Genomic DNA, 21211 nt, shown 5'->3' with positions numbered 1-21211 from the left:
TAATGAATATTAGAGCTTGACAAAGAGACCATATACTTTATGACTATACTATAGTGTTAACATGTGAAGAAGAGCAGGCAGTTCTTATTGAAGGAAGAAAAGACAATTATGGAAATGATCCAATTATAGATCATATAAATGAAAATATAATTGTTGATTTTTAAGTAAATTATTATGAGTAGGACATTGGGTATATCTGAAGCATGAATTTGTGAGGTTGAACATCAAAGTTAAGAAAGTTTCTGAGAGGGCGCCTGGGTGGCTCAGTTGGTTAAGCGACTGCCTTTGGCTCAGGTCATGATCCTGGAGTCCCTGGATCGAGTCCCGCATCGGGCTCCCTGCTCAGCAAGGAGCCTGCTTCTCCCTCTGACCCTCCCCCCTCTCATGTGCTCTCTCTCTCTCATTCTCTCTCTCTCAAATAAATAAATAAAATCTTAAAAAAAAAAAAAAAAAGAAAGTTTCTGAGATTAAATACAAAGTAATTTTATAAAGTGGAAGATTTGCAAGAATAAATAAGAGAGACGCTCTTTCCAAAACTTCAGACATTAGCTAATGAGAATGTATGTAGGCAAAAATAATACACAAAGAAGCAAGAGTTAAGAAATATTACTTCAAAATTGCTGAGAAATGGAGATTTAAGTATGCTTATTTCATTTACTCACTATGGGTCACACACACACACACACACACACACACACACAAAACCTAACAAAAAGTGAAGGACCTTGTATAGTCAATCATCAGAATTCTAAGGAAGAACAAAGTTGAAGTCATCATATTGCCCACTTTCAAGATTTTCGACAAACTTACCATAAACAAGACAGCATGGTATTGGCCAGAGAAAGAGGGAGGGAGAGAGAGAGAAAGTGAGAGCGTGCTTAGAAATAGACCCACAAAAAATATAAGCAACTGATTTTTTTAAAGTGCAAAGGTATTTCAGTGGAGAAATGATAGTCATTTCAACTAGTGGTGCTGGGAAAATTGGATGCCCATATCAAATTGATGAAACTCAATCCAGACCTCACACCTTACACGAACATTAACTAAAAAAAAAAAGGTATTATAGACTTACTATAATACTTCTCTAATAAATCATAGGAGGAAACCTAGATGAACTTAGTGTTGGTAAATTTTTAGATATGACAGAAAAATCATGATCCATAAAAGAAAAATAACAATAAGTTGGATTTTATTTAATATAAAATATCTTGTTAGCATTGTTAAAACAATGTTAAGACAATTAAAAAAAACAAGCTATAGACTGGAAAAAATGTAAATCACTTATTTGATTAAAACAAATGTGTGCAGAATATACAAAGAACATGTAAAATGCAACAATAAGGAAACTAACAATCCAGTTCAAAAATGTGTAAGAGATCTGAACAGACATCTTACCAAAGAAGATGAATAGATGGAAAATAAGAATATGAGAATATATTCAACATTATTCATTATTAGGGAAATGCAAATTAAAACCTCAAGGAAATACTACTACACAAAAATCGGAAAGGCTAAAAGCCAGAACCTTGCAATGCCAAATACTGGTGAGGATGTGGAACAATAGGAACTCCTATTCATTGCTGGTGGAAATGCAAAACATATAGCTACCTTGGGAGATAATTTGGAAGTTTCTTATAAAATTAAACATAATCTTAACATACAATTCAGCAATTATTATCCTGGGTATTCATTCAACTGATTTGAAAACTTATGTCTACTAAAACCTGCATATGAACGTTATTAACAGCTTTATTCATAATTGCCACAACCTGAAATAACCAAAATGTCCTTCCATAGGGAAACAGATAGACAAGTTATAATACATCTATACAATTCAACAATATTAAGAATAAAAAGCATGAATTATCAAAACATGAAACTAATATGGATAAATTTTAAATGTATATTGCTAAATGAAAGAAAACAGTCTGAAAAGGTGATATTCTGTATGATTCAAACTATATGACATTCTAGAAAAGACATCATTCTAGAGACTAAACAACAGATCAGTTGCCAGGGGCTGGTTTTGGAAAGGGTAATAAAACTGAAGCAAAGAGGATAGATATTTAAGGGAAATTAAACTGTTTTGTATAACTTTGTACTACTGGATACATGAAACTAAATATTTGTCAAAACCCATAGACATATACAGAACAGTGAACTTTAATGTATGCAAATTTAAAAATAATTTAGAAGGGCAGGAGATTCCATGGTGAAAGGCAGACTATGACAAAAGAATTTAACTTTATTATAAATGTATGATAAAACATCACTGAAAAAGGTTCTGACATAAATGACTTTGGCAATAAGGGGAGAACTGTAAGACTAAAGACAAAGTCTATATAGTACGATTCTGGTTGGTAGTCTTTCCCATCAGGGTATGGGTTACAAATTCTGAAACAATTGTACAACTCTACTGGAATTTAAAAACAATAATACATGGATAATGGAGAATGGGAGCCAGATTTCTCACTGTTAGTCATGAGAAACTTTCTGTCAACACACACAGAAAAGTGACAGAAAAGAATTCTAAAATGGTAAATGTACTAAAGTACTTTCTTCAAGTAGTAATGCAGTTGAGTTTACCACTTATGGAAATGCTATGAATGAATCATGGAAGGATGAACATCAGCAAGAAGAAAAGTGAACTGAAAAGGAAGGACAGCATGCAGGAAGCAGTGATAATCAATGACATCAATTCTATCCCTGCCATATTAGAAAGATTAGGACTGAATGTGCTCTTCAGCTGCAAACAACTAGAAAACTAGACATGATAAATAAAACAAATGCTTTGATACTCTAGACAAAAGGTAGTACAAGATTATGATCACCAAGAGAAGGTATAAAACTGAGGTGGGCACTACAGTTGTACTGGCTTCCTGTCTCAATGAACTTTCTAGACTGTACTGAGGAAGGAGAATTCCCCTGATTCCATTAATGAATACTAAATCACATATATAGAGAGTAGAATTTCATGAGGCTGGGTGTATTAGTTTTCTATTGCTGCATAACAAATTATCACAAACTGAATTTTAAAATACACCATTTATGATCTTGTAGTTTCTATGGGTCAGGAGTCTATGCATGACATAGTTGGGTTTTCAACATGTCAGCTGGTCTGTATTCTCATCTGAAGAAGAATCTATTTCTACTTCCAATTCATTAAGTTTGTTGGTAAAATTCATTTTCTTGCAGCTATAGAACTAAGAGATTTCGTTTTTTGCTATTGGCAAGAGGGTCTTTTCATTTACTAGAGGCCACTTCCAGTTACCTGCCTCTTGGCCAACTCCATGGATAGTACAAAATATGGCAGGTTGCTTTTTTTTTAAGTGGGTACAATCCAAATTTTATTAAGACAAAGGCGGATTCAGAGTAATTAAGAGCTTGTCCAATATCCAGAATTTTATGACTCTAAATATTAGTGAAGCTTGAATTCTTACCAGCTCTGCCTCAGAGTTATTGCATTATAAATCCTTGGTGGTAATGAAACACCAGCTAAAAAGAGGTTTACTAAGTCTCATTTAAAAATCAGCCTTCTGGTACTGGAACAAAAACAGACACATAGATCAATGGAACAGAATAGAGAGCCCAGAAATAGACCCTCAACTCTATGGTCAACTAATTTCGACAAAGCAGGAAAGAATGTCCAATGGAAAAAAAACAGTCTCTTCAACAAATGATGTTGGGAAAATTGGACAGCCACATGAAGAAGAATGAAACTGGACCACTTTCTTACACCACACACAAAAATAGACTCAAAATGGTTGGAAGACCTCAGTGTGAGACAGGAGTCCATCAACATCCTAAAGGAGAACACAGGCAGCAACCGCTTCGACCTCAGCTGCAGCAACTTCTTCCTAGAAACATCGCCAAAACCCACGGAAGCAAGGGCAAAAATGAACTATTGGGACTTCATCAAGATAAAAAGCTTTTGCACAGCAAAAGAAACAGTCAACAAAACCAAAAGACAACCGACAGAATGGGAGAAGATATTTGCAAATGACATCTCAGATAAAGGGCTAGTATCCAAAATCTATAAAGAACTCATCAAACTCAACACCCAAAGAACAAATGATCCAATCAAGAAATGGGCAGAAGACATGAACAGACATTTTTCCAAAGAAGACATCCAAATGGCCAACAGACACACGAAAAAGTGCTCAACATCGCTCGGCATCAGGGAAATCCAAATCAAAACCTCAATGAGATATCACCTCACACCAATCAGAATGGCTAAAATTAACAAGTCAGGAAACGACAGATGTTGGCAAGGATGCGGGGAAAGGGGAACCCTCCTACACTGTTGGTGGGAATGCAAGCTGGTGCAGCCACTCTGGAAAACAGTATGGAGGTTCCTCAAAAAGTTGAAAATAGAGCTACCATACGATCCAGCAATTGCACTACTGGGTATTTACCCCAAAGATACAAATGTAGGGATCCGAAGGGGTACATGCACCCCGATGTTTATAGCAGCAATGTCCACAATAGCCAAACTGTGGAAAGAGCCAAGATGTCCATCGACAGATGAATGGATAAAGAAGAGGTGGTATATATATACAATGGAATATTATGCAGCCATCAAAAGGAATGAGATCTTTCCATTTGCAACGACATGGATGGAACTGGAGGGTATTATGCTGAGCAAAATAAGTCAATCAGAGAAAGACATGTATCATATAACCTCACTGATATGAGGAATTCTTAATCTCAGGAAACAAACTGAGGGTTGCTGGAGTGGTGGGGGGTGGGAGGGATGGGGTGTCTGGGTGATAGACATTGGGGAGGGTATGTGTTATGGTGAGCGCTGTGAATTGTGCAAGACTGTTGAATCACAGACCTGTACCTCTGAAACAAATAATATATTATATGTTAAAAAAAAAAAAAAGGAAGATGATAGCAGGAGGGGAAGAATGAAGGGGGGGAAATCGGAGGGGGAGACGAACCATGAGAGACTATGGACTCTGAAAAACAAACTGAGGGTTCTAGAGGGGAGGGGGGTGGGGGGATGGGTTAGCCTGGTGACGGGTATTAAGGAGGGCATGTTCTGCATGGAGCACTGGGTGTTATATGCAAACAATGAATCATGGAATGCTACATCAAAAACTAAAGATGTAATGTATGGTGATTAACATAACATAATATAAAAAAAAAAAACTAAAAAAAAAAACTAAAAAAAAAAACCAGCCTTCCCATGGAGAACCAATCTGATTTTAATATAATGTATAGCCCCTCTTAGAACATTAATACTACTGGAAAAGGTGAGTGGCTTGGGATTTGCTACTAAGGAATGCCAAAGAAGATAAACAAATGGCAGGAAGCATGTTTTAACAATGTTCGATGTTGAGAGACTCCCTATTGCCCAAGTCTAGGAACACCTTGCTGATTTGGACAAGAAAAGGACAATACACCAGCACTAGGGATTCTAGCATAGTTTATCTGTGAGGCACATTCTTTACAGGGTACTATTTACACAATGTAGCAGAGTCACGGACACTGTAAATAAAACAGAAACAAAAAAACAAAACTTTTAATAAGTTAACATCTCATTGTTTAAGTAATACCCCCAATAGGGTGCTCTCTTTTGCTACCAAATGCTTTTTTAAATGGTGTGGATGTTATAGCCTTGACTACTACTTCCTCAGAGGAAGGTTTCTTTGGGGTCATGTTCAAACTCGTCTGCCAAGAGGACTGAGGGGACACTCGTGGAATATGACCAAAATACTGACAACTGGTCATCATGTTTCCAGACTTCATAAAATCAAAGACTCCTGGATACCAGGTTCTTAATGCAAGTTTCTTCTGTATTTAAAGAGCCAACAAAGGCTTAATCACATAGGGACTACATCATAGCTTTAAAAAACTAGTTCCTTCTCACTTTTCCATCAAATTTGCCACCCACCAACTAAATTGAGGGGAACGCCAAGGGCTCCTGTGCCCCAGCCCCCAACACTGATTATCTGAAAGAAGCCTGTCATCTCTACCCTCTCAGGAGAGAAATGACACATGTCACTTATGTACCTCACCTAAGCCAAAGCCAATTCCCCCATATCCCTAAGGAATACATAGGACTTGATAGAATGGACCAGATGAAAACACATCATGCTCTCTATAATTAACAAAACCAAGCTGCTAAACTAGCTGTTCTAGGAGATGTCCTTAAGTATAAATTACACACCACTCTACATTCAAGGAAATAACACCCTTCACCCTTCTCTGTCCACTAGCCTCTCCCCGTCCCCATGAGAAACAACATCCTCTTCCTAAAGGTACAAGTCTTACAGAATAAAAACTGTGCCAGGAAAAATAAATTTAAACTGAGAAATCACACTTTCTTTGACTATTCAGACACAATCAGAATATAATAAATAGTCTCATAGGGGATTAACAAAGGTACCATTTTCCAAAATGAATGAAAGGATTTTTTTTTTTTAGTAAATACTTTAGCTTTTATTTTCCTCTATAGCATGACTTTATTTTTTATACAAGACAGAAATGGATACCTAGAATTTGGGCCTTATCTCTTAAAACTGACCACAACAAACATTTTAGCATTGTCATGTCTGAAAATCAAATTGGAAAGAAAAAAAAAAATGTAAACCAAGGTGAAACCCTCAGACGTTTCCTGGAGTCTGTAGTCTCTCATGGTTCGTCTACCCATCTGATTCCCCCCACCCTTTTAGTTTTCCCTTCCTTCTCCTAATGTCCTCTGTGCTATTCTTTATGTTCCACATATGAGTGAAACCATATGATAATTGTCTTTCTATGCTTGACTTATTTCACTTAGCATAATCCCCTACAGTTCCATCCATGTCCATGCAAATGTTGGGTATTCATCCTTTCTGATGGCTGAATAATATTCCATTGTATATATGAAGCACATCTTCTTTATCCATTCATCTGTTGATGAACATCTAGGCTCCTTCCATAGTTTGGCTATTGTGGACAATGCTGCTATAAACATCGGGGTGCATGTGCCCCTTCTTTTCACTACATCTGTATCTTTAGGGTAAATACCCAGTAGTGCAATTGCTGGGTCATAGGGTACCTCTATTTTTAATCTTCTGAGGAGCCTCCATACTGTTTTCCAGAGTGGCTGTACCAACTTGCATTCCCACCAACAGTGTAAGAGGGCCCCCTTTCTCCACATCTTCACCAACATTTGTTGTTTCCTGGAATGTGTGGTTGTCATGACATACTGAAAGTCTGTGAAAAAAGAATCTTTTATATGTCTAATGAAAATGTTTTAAAAAGATATGCGATGATAAAGGATTAAAGGATGAAAACAAGAGAGATAAAGGAGGTCTACTATCAGAAATCAAAGGAGAACATTAGCACACTCTATCACAGGGAAAAACAGCTTATGGAATTCCATATACAGAATACAAAAAATGTAGACACATACTGAACACATTGTGTAAAACTATTTCATGTCCTGCAAAATTGCCATATGCTTTGTGAGGGGCATCTGAAGTAAACAGTTTGAAGGCTTTTGTTTGTTTGTTTGTTTGTTTTAAAGATGTTATTTATTTATCTGACAGAAAGATAGAGAGAGATCACAAGTAGGCACAGCAGCAGGCAGAATCAAAGGAAGAAGCAGGCTCTCCGGTGGGCAGGGAGCCCGACCCCAGGACCCTGGGATCATGACCCGTGTGGAAGGCAGCCGCTTAACCAACTGAGCCACCCAGGCACCCCAACAGTTTGAAGTTTAAAGCGATCATGCAGGGGTGCCTGGGTGGCTCAGTCAGTTAAGCATCTGGCTTTTAATTTCAGCTCAGGTCATGATCTCAGGATCCTGGGATCCAGCCCCCCTGTCCAGCTCCTCACTCAGTGTGGAGTCTGCTTGGGATTCTCTCCCTCTCCTCTGCCCCTTCCCCTGTTCATACACTCTCTCTATCTCTAAAATAAATAAATAAAATCTTTAAAAAATTTTTTAAGATGAAGTTATCATGCAATGGCAATGTACAAACTGAAGTAGATCAAAAAAAAAAAACAACTTCATGCAAAGAATGTTTCAACAGAAAGCAGCTTACTTGTAATGGAATTGGAGTCATAAATTAAAGATTAGATTCCATGTCCTGAAACTTATAAGTTTGATGCCCTTAACATTTTTAATCTTCTTTTTTTTAAATTCATATATATATGAATATATATCTTACTTCAGAAGGTTAATGTGAGAATTAAATGAGATTAGTATATGAATACCCCTCTAAAGGAAATTATTTCATTGTGATTTTCAAATACATTTTGACATACATTTTATTTTTATTATAATTGTTCAGTAGTAGAACTTAATCATAAGTTCCAATTCTGCATGTCAAAATAGAGTTAATGAATTTAACTTACTCTTTTTTCAAAAATTGTTCCTTCAACCTGAAAAATTTTCTCAGAGTTACCATATATCGACTATAGCACTTTAATCACATGGAAATCTAAACCCCTGTATTGTGACCTCCAGTTTACAATGTAAAACATTATAACTATATTAATTTGAAGTATTTTAGCAAAGAAAATAATCAAAGTGGATGTCTTCAATTTAATCACTTTTTTTTATATAGCAACTAAGCATTCTTTCAACTACTTTTTACAGTTACTATTTATTTATTATAATATTTTTCACTATAAGCAAGCAAATGTGACATTTTTCTTTCCTTCTTTCTTCTTCTTCTCTTTTTTTTTTTTTCTTCTTTCTTTCTTTGGCCATTACTTCTATGAAGTCTGATGCTTCTGGATCAAAATTTTCCTCAAGACTATTTTCTCTATCACTTAGTGGCCATTCACAAATTTGTATAAATTACAGGCTGGGGGAGCCTGGGTGGCTCAGTCGTTAAGCGTCTGCCTTCAGTTCAGGTCATGATTCCAGGGTCCTGGGATCGAGCCCCACAGCGGGCTCCCTGCTCCGCGGGAAGCCTGCTTCTCCCTCTCCCACTCCCCCTGCTTGTGCTCCCTCTCTCGCTGTGTCTCTCTCTGTCAAATAAATAAAATATTTAAAAATGAATAAATAAATTACAGGCTGGGCCACTGTTATACATATTTCATCTTGATTCTTTTTTCTACCAGTATGATTCCTGAAAAGAGTTTAATATTTCTTGGAAGTTGTGTGCAAGTATGTCAGAAGAGATGGAGAGGTGATAACGGCACAGGAGTTAGCAGAAGTGTGGGAAAGGGAGGATCAGAATGTACAAAATAGCACAGGGAAAATACTGTGCTTTGCAAGTGACTACAGAGCAGTATTATCTGACTTAATACAAAGGTAAATAAAAAGAGTCTTAAAAATTGAAATGATAAAACCAATATTCTTGATCATTTACCTGCTTCTCTGAATCTTCACTCTCATTTGACCTTATCTTCCATGGAGCTGTAATATGCAATAATACTCCTTCAGAATCTGCAGTAGGAAAAAAAAATTTTTTTTTTTCTTCTGCAATAGTCATCGCAATCAAGCATGGGTTCTTAATCCCGAGTACATGATGGGGTCTCAAAATGTCAATAAACTTATATAGATGTGCCCACTCTCCTTGGTGCACAGCTTTCACTAGATTTTCAGTGGCACACTGAAAATGGCAAAGAGCCAAACAAATAAATAAAAATTAGACATTACAGTTCTACAGGACCGTCTTGTTCGTTTCCAGAACCACGTCAGGGCCCGTTGCCTTGGGACTCTGAGGAATAAATTGAGGGCAGTACTCACACCTCTAGAACCTCTGGCCTCAGATGGGTTGACCCAGGAGGACTGGCTGCATTTTAGCTCTCAACCCTTGATGCGGAAAGTGGATGCCTTGGATAACATCCTCAGTCACCTACTCTGACCTGGGCGGTGGGGGAGACGCGGAGGAAGGCATCAGCAGGGGATCCAGGAGTGGGGGCAGTAGGGATCCCAAAGAAAAGGAAATTGCTCTCCTGGAAGAGCCCGTCCCTGCTTGGAGGCACAAAGGGAAAGGAAGTCGAGGCTACAGTGGTCTTACCCAGGCGGGCGTGCAGCCCTCCAAACTCAGAGAGCAGGGCAAAGAGAAGGAACATCGCTGTGCGGGAGCGCTGCAAGCACAGCCAAGGCTGAAGGCCGTTGGGCAGCTCTGAGGCTCGTGGGCGGGAGTACTCAGGGAAGTCTCTCCTGCGCGCTGGCCCGGCGGGTGAGCATTGTGCTTGCTATCAGCTCGCGCTGACTCACCCTGAGGGCTCCAGAATGGATCAGCGGCTTCCACAGGTCTAGGGAGAGGAAGCACCATATACAAGCTTATCCCTTTGCACACAACTGATTTGTTCTGGCTAAGTTTACATTGGTTAAACCCTCTGATAGCGACAAAGGGGCAAATGAGCGGGATTTGCTTTTCTGGTGAAGTTCTTGGCAATTTCGATTCTCCATGTCATGGTTTTCTGGTGTGTTTTTTTATTTGCTATAATGGAGGAGAGAGAGGGAAATAGGAACGTTAACCACTCTTACAAGAAATTTTCTAAATGGTGCTCCTGCTGACTTATTATCTGTGCAAATAAGGAAAAATCAAGAATATTGAACTTGATCTTGGAGAAGGCAATCAAAACACTTTTCTTCAACTGTGTGCCTATTCTTACAGTATTAGATTGTAATCAGTTGAAGAAAGGGAAAGGAAACCTAAGTGTTTTGTTAACAGTTACTCTAAGCACTAGCAGGGAAGCTACAGAGGTGGGAAGGGCAGCAAGGCAAATAGGAAATATGTCCCAGGTGGACAAGAGCATGCAACTGTCTTTGAATGTTCTAAGAGAAATCTTAAACCACACATGTCCAAAACCTAACTCAACTTCTACCCACCTCTCATCTATACCTTCTTTTACCCCAGTACAGCCTATTGCAAGGACGAATTGTGTCAACAGTTGCAACGATAAACTCCAATCAGGATTAAAACTTGGACCTGCTAGTGGTACACTGGGATCCTCAGAAAGTTTTATTAAAATAAGGCAGGCCAGTGATCATAATGAACTAAAATAAGTTAGTGTCAATGAGGATGAGCGAAAGTTATGGTAGAATCATCCTGATATGTATTTTTTTACCACACAATTCACCCACTAAAATGTACAATTGAATGATTTTAGGATTTTTCATATATTGATGTGTACTATCACCACCCCTCACCCCCAGTTCTTTAGCCCCCTCCTAAACAACCCAGCCCTACACAATCACTGAACTGTGTCAGGTGTCAGGGTTTCATTCCTTTTTATGGCTGAATAATATTCATTGTGCATAGGTCATCATTCATACAATGTTTATCCATTTATCAGTTGATGGACATTTGGAAAAGGAATCTCTTGGTCTCTGTGGTGAGGTACTCCCACCCCTGAACCAGGAGCATCTTTGTTTATGATGGAGACTCTGTAGGTTCTCATTAGACTCCAGCTAGGGTGATGGTTCCCTTATTAATGGACAATGCTTTGAGGTATGTAGAAGTGCACTCATCTCAGTAAGAGGGAGATGGGGAGGAGGGCACTGAAGCAAGAAAATCTTACCCAAAAAAGCTCAGCTCAGTGAAAAAGGAATAACAAGTCTGGGTTCCCCAAAGGACAAAGATATACCCTAGATCTCAATTTGCCTGAGGCCAAGGAAGTATCACCTGGAGACACAACAGTTATCTATGACCAGGAACTCAGTTCAAGCAATTCCCTGAAGATAGAATGATGTTAGTGACTATCGGAGGGTCCTGGGGCTGGCCTTACCTAGCATCATTTCCTCTCAATATCCCAAAGCCTGGAATGGATAAGGCAGGGAACCATGAGTGTTGGAAAGGTGTGGACTGTGGGTGTCTTCTGAGAAGGGAGAAGTTAGCATGGACCTGGGCATCTGAGGGTAGGCAGCAACAGTGAACAATGGAATGCTTACAAGTTGGGATGTAAGAGCTTCCCTGGTTCAAAAGAGGCAATGTTCCTTATTTCCTCCTAAAGGATCACAGCAGGTAGAAGAATCAATAGACACAAGCCTACATACTTTCACTCTCAGGATTTATTTTTGTTTGTGAAATTGAAAGCTTTAAGCCATAACAAAAGGAGAGATTAGCAGATTTTTTTTTTTTTTTCATTCTCAGAGCAGGGCAGTTAACACTGAATGTCTTGGTAATAGTCTTTCTCCAACCTATGGCTTTTTGACATCATTTAGTCACTGTTGTAAAACAAATATAGAAAAAAGAAATGCTAAATTTTAGTTGTTAATAAAAGCTATCTAATTTTGCTATGCAACTACAGGTGTAACAAGTAATTAGTATACAGAACACTGCTTACGGTATCACAGTCTATGCCTGCATTCCATGAAATTCTTAAACCCAGCTTTCTTTTTCCTGAATTGTCTGTAACAGCCCCAGTAAAGGGAAATATTATAAAGTGGTATTCACATGCATTTCATTTACATAGTTTCAACAATTCACGTGGATAAAAGAAAATCACCAGCACGGAAACAGAGGAAAAGAACAGTAAAAATATGTGAAGAAATAAATAATAACTATTAATTTGTCTATTCAAGTTGTCAATTCATTCTGTTGGTCACCTTCAGAATTTATTCCGAAGACCATCTTTACCATTCCTGGTCGGAGGCACCGTCCCTTCCCTCCTGGATTACTGCAGTAATTTCCCCACTTCTACTCTTGCCATCATACAGACTAAATCAACAAACCAGCCTTTATTTTATTTACTTATTTTTTAACAAACCAGCCTTTTAAAGTGGAAGTCATGTGCTTGAAACTTTAATTCTCCAGTGATTTCCCCCTTTCAGTGAGAATAAAACACAGATGTCCCCCAAGACTTCCTACAGCCTCCAGGAGTTTTACTGTCTGACCTACTCACTACCACAGCCCTCTTGCTAACTCTGCTCCAGCCAAACTGACATCGCTTTTATTCATCAAACATTCCTGACTTATTTTTTCATTGGATCATTCACGTGCTTGGAAAGCTCCTGCCCAGATACATGCATGGATACCTCTGACAGCTCTACCCCTGTGTCAGAAAGAGTTGATTTACAGCTGGAATGGAAAAACTCTATCTTTATCTCTGGGAGAGCCTGGATGCCTGGTTTCACTTTTTGCCCAGACGATGGCAGTGGGATTTGTAATGGGCTCTTTAAAATTTACAATAAGGAGCCTTGAGGCCTTGCGCGTGAGGTGTCTCTGTGGTGCCCATGGCTTGCCTGCACTCTCTTTGCTGCACTGTACCCCTTACATTGAAATAAAAGCCTCCTGTGAGTTGACTCTGGGAAGTCAAGTACCTACTTTCAAACATCTAAACTGGGTAAATACTTGCACCTCCTCCAGCTCTTTGCTTACATATCCCTTGCTGAATAGGGCTCACTCATTCAATCATATTCAAAACCTCTATCCAGCTCCTTCCTCACCACCAACTCTCCCATTTACCCCTACTGAGAAATAAGACCATTTTACGTGGAGACAAGTAGTTATAAATGTTTTCTTTGGTGGCAGAGGGAAACAGAGATCCATTGACTTAACTCTCCATCAAAGTAGAGTATGGAGGAATGGCAAATTAGTCATTGGATGAACTCTTGATTTCACTTATGGTTGAATTCTTAATTTTTACATTTACTCCCAGTGATAAGCTTAATTTGTCAAATACTATGATTTCCTTATGTATATCTTATAAATTTGAATATATACAGATATATTCAGATATATGTATACAATATATAGATATATATATTGAATATATACAGATGCCAACTTTATCCCACCTTATAACAAAGAATTGTCTTTCTACCCTGGAGGGACAGTGAATTTATCATTTTGCCTGGCATCTAGTAGATCCTCAATACATGTAAATTCCATTTCCCATCACCAGATATATCAGGCTAGGTGCCAAAATTGTAGTTCTTAAGAGTTAAACCCTGGAGTCTGGTTGTCTTAAATGAAACTCCAGCTCAAAACTTACTAAAATTCTGTACACACAGGGAATTATTTAAATTCTTTATGTCAGTTTTCTCATTTTAGTATGAGAATAACAATAACTATGGAGTCTTAGTGAAGAAGAAATGTAAATATCAGGAATCAATCTGTGTAAATCTACTAATAGGAACCTCAAGTGTGGGAGCAGGATGCATAATTGCTCATAAATATTTTAAGAACATATTTAAATTCAATGTAATTTTTCATTACAAAAATGTTGCTTAATAAATATCTAGCTAATATTAGTTAATATTAACATTTCTAAATTAATATAAAACAAAATTATCAAATGCTTTTAGTCTTTGTTTTAGTATATGATATTGATAAATAAGAATTAGTATGATGAAATGTGGAATAATAGCTTCCTTATAGTGAAGTATTATTAAATTTTTTTAAAAAACTATTTCATGAATTACATCATCTTAAATAATTTGACTCCTTCAATTCACCTTTAACTCTATGACACGGTGCTGTTACTATTGCTGTCTTCTGATATAAATCTGTATAAAAGAAATAGCATTACTTTTAGGGTTAGGGAACATGTATTCTTAAACAAAATCAAGAAAAGTAGAAAAACTAGACTTGTACTATTTACTCCATTCCCATGTACTGCTATCTACTCTGCTTCCCATGTCCCACTCAGTGATCATATATACTAGCAGTTGGTCTTTTTCTAACGTTACTCTAGGTTTTAACAATGTGAAGCATTTTAAATTTCAAACTTAAATCCATCTAGTACTTTTCCCTATTTTGTCTACATGGAAGATGAAATATTAATATAGTTGATAAAACTTCTCCAAAGTTAAAAAGATAATTTACATGCAAATCTTCAAATTCTTAAATTATCATATTTCCAATTTTATTATTCTATCAAATAACCATGCAAATAACCTTTTCACTTTTTTGAGGTCCTTAATGAGTTCTCTATATCTTTCAGCTACATTATTACATGTTGTGGAATTTATATAGCTCCATTTTTGTTTTCCTTCAGCTCTTATACATACTCAGTTCCTGTTGAAGAGGGGTGTCATTGTTTCAGGTTCCTACTACATGGCAACAATTCCTTGGCCACATATGATCAGATCAGGTTTGCACACCTAACTCAGAACTATAAATCCAGACAGAACATTGGCTGAATTTAGATACATTTACACAGCTAACTTCTTGTATCTTTTTTTCTTATTTTTTATTATTATGTTATGTTAATCACCATACATTACATCATTAGTTTTTGATGTAGCGTTCCATGATTCATTGTTCGCGTATAACACCCAGTGCTCCATTCAGTATGTGCCCTCTTTAATACCCATCACCAGGCTAACCCATCCCCACACCCCCCTGCCCTCTAGAACCCTCAGTTTCTTTCTCAGAGTCCATAGTCTCTCATGGTTCGTCTCCCCCTCCAATTTTCCCCCTCCATTTTTCCCTTCCTGCTATCTTCTTTCTTTAACATTTAATATATTATTTGTTTCAGAGGTACAGGTCTGTGATTCAACAGTCTTACACAATTCACAGCGCTAACCATAGCACACACCCTCCCCAATGTCTTACACCCAGCCACCCCATCCCTCCCACCCCTCACCACTCCAGCAACCTTCAGTTTGTTCGAGATTAAGAATTCCTCATATCAGTGAGTCATATGATACATGTCTTTCTCTGATTGACTTATTTCGCTCAGCATAATACCCTCCAGTTCCATCCACGTCATTGCAAATGGCAAGATTCCATTCCTTTTGATGGCTGCATAATATTCCATTGTGTATATATATATATATATATATATGTGTGTGTGTGTGTGTGTGTGTGTGTGTGTGTGTGTGTGTGTATATCACCCCTCTTTTATCCATTCATCTGTTGATGGACATCTTGGTTCTTTCCATAGTTTGGCTATTGTGGACATTGCTGCTATAAACATTGGAGTGCACATACCCCTTCGGATCCCTACATTTGTATCTTTGGGGTAAATACCCAGTAGTGCAATTGCTGGATTGTATGGTAGCTCTATTTTCAACTTTTTGAGGAACCTCCATACTGTTTTCCAGACTGGCTGCACCAGCTTGCATTCCCACCAACAGTGTAGGAGGGTTCCCCTTTCTCCGCATCCCCACCAACATCTGTCATTCCCTGACTTGTTAATTTTAGCGATTCTGACTGGTGTGAGGTGATATCTCATTGAGGTTTTGATTTGGATTTCCCTGATGCCTAGCGATGCTGAGCACTTTTTCATGTGTCTGTTGGCCATTTGGATGTCTTCTTTGGAAAAATGTCTGTTCATGTCTTCTGCCCATTTATTGATTGGATCATTTGTTCTTTGGGTGTTGAGTTTGATGAGCTCTTTATAGATTTTGGATACTAGCCCTTTATCTGATATGTCATTTGCAAATATCTTCTCCCATTCTGTCAGTTGTCTTTTGGTTTTGTTGACTGTTTCTTTTGCTGTGCAAAAGCTTTTTATCTTGATGAAGTCCCAATAGTTCATTTTTGCCCTTGCTTCCATGGGTTTTGGCGATGTTTCTAGGAAGAAGTTGCTGTGGCTGAGGTCGAAGAGGTTGCTGCCTGTGTGTCCTTTAGGATGTTGATGGACTCCTGTCTCACATTGAGGTCTTTCAACCATTTTGAGTCTATTTTTGTGTGTGGTGTAAGGAAATGGTCCAGTTTCATTCTTCTGCATGTGGCTGTCCAATTTTCCCAATACCATTTGTTGAAGAGACTGTCTTTTTTCCATTGGACATTCTTTCCTGCTTTGTCGAAGATTAGTTGACCATAGAGTTGAGGGTCCATTTCTGGGCTCTCTATTCTGTTCCATTGATCTATGTGTCTGTTTTTGTGCCAGTACCATACTGTCTTGATGATGACAGCTTTGTAATAGAGCTGGAATTCTGGAATTGTGATGCCACTAGCTTTGCTTTTCTTTTTCAACATTCCTCTGGCTATTCGGGGTCTTTTCTGGTTCCATACAATTTTAGGATTATTTGTTCCATTGCTTTGAAAAAAGTGGATGGTATTTTGATAGGGATTGTATTGAATGTGTAGATTGCTTTAGGTAGCATTGACATCTTCACAATATTTGTTCTTCCAGTCCATGAACATGGAACGTTTTTCCATTTCTTTGTATCTTCCTCAATTTCTTTCATGAGTATTTTATAGTTTTCTGAGTACAGATTCTTTGCCTCTTCGGTGAGATTTATTCCAAGGTATCTTATGGTTTTGGGTGCAATTGTAAATGGGATCGACTCCTTAACTTCTCTTTCTTTGGTCTTGTTGCTGGTGTATGGGAATGCCACTGATTTCTGTGCATTGATTTTCTATCCTGCCACTTTACTGAATTCCTGTATGAGTTCTAGCAGTTTTAGGGTGGAGTCCTTTGGGTTTTCCACATAAAGAATCATATTATCTGTAAAGAGTGAGAGTTCAACTTCTTCTTTGCCGATTTGGATGCATTTTATTTCTTTTTGTTGCCTAATTGCTGTGGCTAGGACTTCTAATACTATGTTGAATAGCAGTGGTGATAGTGGACATCCCTGCCCTGTTCCTGACCTTAGGGGGAAAGCTCTCAGTTTTCCCCATTGAGAATGATATTCACTGTGGATTTTTCACAGATGGCTTTTATGATATTGAGGTATGTACCCTCTATCCCTATACTCTGAAGAGTTTTGATCAAGAAAGGATGCTGTACTTTGTCAAATACTTTTTCTGCATCTATTGAGAGGGTCATGTGGTTCTTGTTCTTTCTTTTATTAATGTATTGTATCACATTGATTGATTTGCAGATGTTGAACCAACCTTGCAACCCAGGGATAAATCCCACTTCATCGTGGTGAATAATCCTTTTAATGTACTGTTGGATCCTATTGGCTAGTATTTTGGTGAGAATTTTTGCATCCGTGTTCATCAAGGATATTGGTCTGTAATTCTCCTTTTTGATGGGGTTTTTGTCTGGTTTGGGGATCAAGGTAATGGTGGCCTCATAAAACGAGTTTGGAAGTTTTTCTTCCATTTCTATTTTTTGGAACAGTTTCAGAAGAATAGGTATTAATTCTTCTTTAAATATTTGGTAGAATTCCCCTGGGAAGCCATCTGGCCCTGGGCTTTTGTTTGCTGGGAGATTTTTGATGACTGCTTCAATTTCCTTAGTGGTCATAGGTCTGTTCAGGTTTTCTATATTTCTTCCTGGTTCAATTTTGGTAGTTGATACATCTCTAGGAATGCATCCATTTCTTCCAGATTGACTAATTTGCTGGCATAGAGTTGTTCATAATATGTTCTTATGATTGTTTGTATTTCTTTGGTGTTGGTTGTGATCTCTCCTCTTTCATTTATGATTTTATTTATTTGGGTACTTTCTCTTTTCTTTTTGATATGTCTGGGCAAGGGTTTATCAATCTTGTTAATTTTTTCAAAGAACCAGCTCCGAGTCTTGTTGATCTGTTCTACTGTTCTTTTGGTTTCTGTTTCATTGATTTCTACTCTGACCTTTATTATTTCCCTTCTCCTGCTGGGTTTAGGCTTTATTTGCTGTTCTTTCTCCAGCTCCTTTAGGTGTAGGGTTAGGTTGTGTACTTGAGACCTTTCTTGTTTCTTGAGAAAGGCTTGTATTGCTATATACTTTCCTCTTAGGATTGCCTTTGCTGCATCCCAAAGATTTTGAACAGTTGTGTTTTCATTTTCATTGGTTTCCATGAATTTTTAAAATTCTTCTTTAATTTCCTGGTTGACTCATTCATTCTTTAGTAGGATGCTCTTTAGCCTCCATGTATTTGAGTTCTTCCCTACTTTCCTCTTGTGATTGAGTTCTAGTTTCAAAGCATTGTGGTCTGAAAATATGCAGGGAATGATCCCAATCATTTGGTACCGGTTGAGACCTGATTTGTGATCTAGGATGTGATGTCTTCTGGAGAATGTTCCAGGGGCACTAGAGACAATGTGTATTCTGTTGCTTTGGGATGGAATGTTCTGAATATGTCTGTGAAGTCCATTTGGTCTAGTGTGTCATTTAAAGTCTTTATTTCCTTGTTGATCTTTTACTTAGAGGATCTGTCCATTTCAGTGATGGGGGTGTTAAAGTCCCCCACTATTATTGTATTGTTGTCGATGTGTTTCTTTGCTTTTGTTATTACTTGTCTTATATAATTGGTTGCTCCCATGTTAGGGGCATAGATATTTACAATTGTTAGATCTTCTTGTTGGATAGACCCTTTTAGTAAGATATAGTGTCCTTCCTCATCTCTTATTACAGTCTTTGGTTTAAAATCTAGTTTGACTGATATAAGGATTGCCACCCCAGCTTTCTTTTGGTGTCCATTACCATGGTAAATGGTTTTCCACCCCTCCACTTTCAAGCCGGGGGTGTCTTTGGGTCTAAAATGAGTCTCTTGCAGACAGCATAACAATGGGTCTTGTTTTATTATCCAATCTGATAGCCTGTGTCTTTTGATTGGGGCATTTAGCCCATTTACATTCAGGGTAACTATTGAAAGATATGAATTTAGTGCCATTTTATTGCCTGTAAGGTGACTGTTATTATATATTTTCTCTGTTCCTTTCTAGTCTATGTTGCTTTTAGGCTCTCTCTTTACTTAGAGGACCCCTTTCAATATTTCTTGTAGGGCTGGTTTCGTGTTTGCAAATTCCTTTAGTTTTTGTTTGTCCTGGAAGCTTTTTATCTCTCCTACTATTTTCAAAGACAGCTTAGCTGGATATAGTATTCTTGGCTGCATATTTTTCTCATTTAGTTCTCCTAATATATCATGCCAGTCCTTTCTGGCCTGCCAGATCTCTGTGGATAGGTCTGTTGCCAATCTAATGTTTCTACCATTGTAGGTTACAGATCTCTTATCCTGAGCTGCTTTCAGGATTTTCTCTTTGTCTCTGAGACTCATAAGTTTTACTATTAGACGTTGGGGTGTTGACCTATTTTTATTGATTTTGAGAGGGGTTCTCTGTGTCTCCTGTATTTTGATGCCTGTTTCCTTCCCCAGATTAGGGAAGTTCTCTGCTATAATTTGCTCCAATATACCTTCTGCCCCTCTCTCTCTTTCTTCTTCTTCTGGGAACCCAATTATTATAATACTGTTTCGTCTTATGATACCACTTATCTCTTGAATTCTTCCCTCATGATCCAGTAATTGTTTATCTCTCTTTTTCTCAGCTTCTTTATTTTCCATCATTTGGTCTTCTATCTCACTGATTCTCTCTTCTGCCTCATTTATCCTAGCAGTTAGAGCTTCCATTTTTTATTGCACCTCATTAATAGCCTTTTTGAGTTTAACTTGGTTAGATTTTAGTTCTTTTATTTCTCCAGAAAGGGTTTCTCTAATTTCTTCTATGCTTTTTTCAAGCCCAGGTAGCATCTTTAAAATTGTCATTCTGAACTCTAGTTCCAACATCTTACTAATGTCTGTATTGATTAGGTCCCTGGCAGTCAGTATTGCCTCTTGTTCTTTTTGTTGAGGTGATTTTTTCCATCTTGTCATTTTGTCCAGAGGAGAATAGATGAATGAGAGAACAAAATGCTAACAGGGTAACAACAACCCCAGAAAAACAGACACTAAACAAATCAGAAGAGACCTGAAACTGAGAGAAAGAAAGAAAAAAGGAAAAAAAAAAAGATTAAAAAAAAGAAAAAGAAAAAAACAGAATATGATCAAATATGATCAGGCTGGTGCATAGATTAGTGCCACACCCTAGATTTTGGGCATATTGTGGTCTGTTAGAAGAAACTGACTCCCAAATTTTTAAAGAAAGAAAAACTTATATATATACAAAAATAAGGATAAATATGATGAAGGGGTGGAATATGACTGTAAAGATGAAAATTATAAAAGATTTTATAAAAGAAATTGATAAGAAGTTGGTTGAGAAATGAAAGAAGAGTATTTAAAAAAAAGAAAAAGGGAGAGAATGTGATCAGGCAGGAGACTAGAAGAAAGCCATACACTAGAGATTTAGGGTATATTTTGGTCTGTTAGAAGAAACTGTATCCCAAAATTTTAAAGAGAGAACAACTTTAATATATACCAAAAATAAGATTAACTACTATGAAGGGACAGAATATGAGTCTAAAAATGAAAAATAAAAAAGATTTTTTTAAAAGGGATTGATAAGATATTGGTTGAGAAAGGGAAAAAGAAAAATTAAAAAAAAAAAAGTTAAAAATTTAACTTTGAAAAACTAAAAAATCATGGGAAAAAAGCCATGAATTCTATGTGCTGTATTCCCCTAGCGCTGGAGTTCTGCCTTTCTCATTGATTGGTAAACTTGGTCTTGGCTGGCTGTTCTTGCTGATCTTCTGGGGGAGGGGCCTGTTG

At 37.6% G+C, this 21211-nt stretch overlaps 1 protein-coding gene across 1 annotated transcript in view; it reads right to left on the bottom strand.

The window, feature by feature from the left end:
• Positions 1 to 21211, bottom strand: part of ADAM18 (ADAM metallopeptidase domain 18) — a 199404-nt gene that overhangs the window by 176095 nt on the left and 2098 nt on the right. The window contains exons 2-3 of the mRNA XM_032413217.1: positions 9963 to 10203; positions 9309 to 9385 (exon numbers count right to left, since the gene is read on the bottom strand). Of these exons, the coding sequence (XP_032269108.1) occupies positions 9309 to 9385; positions 9963 to 10017 (132 nt within the window). The 5' untranslated portion in view covers positions 10018 to 10203. The remainder of the gene's footprint in view (positions 1 to 9308; positions 9386 to 9962; positions 10204 to 21211) is intronic.

Source organism: Phoca vitulina, unplaced genomic scaffold, assembly GCF_004348235.1.
Source record: "Phoca vitulina isolate PV1807 unplaced genomic scaffold, GSC_HSeal_1.0 scaffold15, whole genome shotgun sequence".
Classification (NCBI taxonomy): Eukaryota; Metazoa; Chordata; class Mammalia; order Carnivora; family Phocidae; genus Phoca; species Phoca vitulina.
Note: the sequence above shows the minus strand (reverse complement) of the source record. Positions and strands in the feature narration are given on the sequence as shown.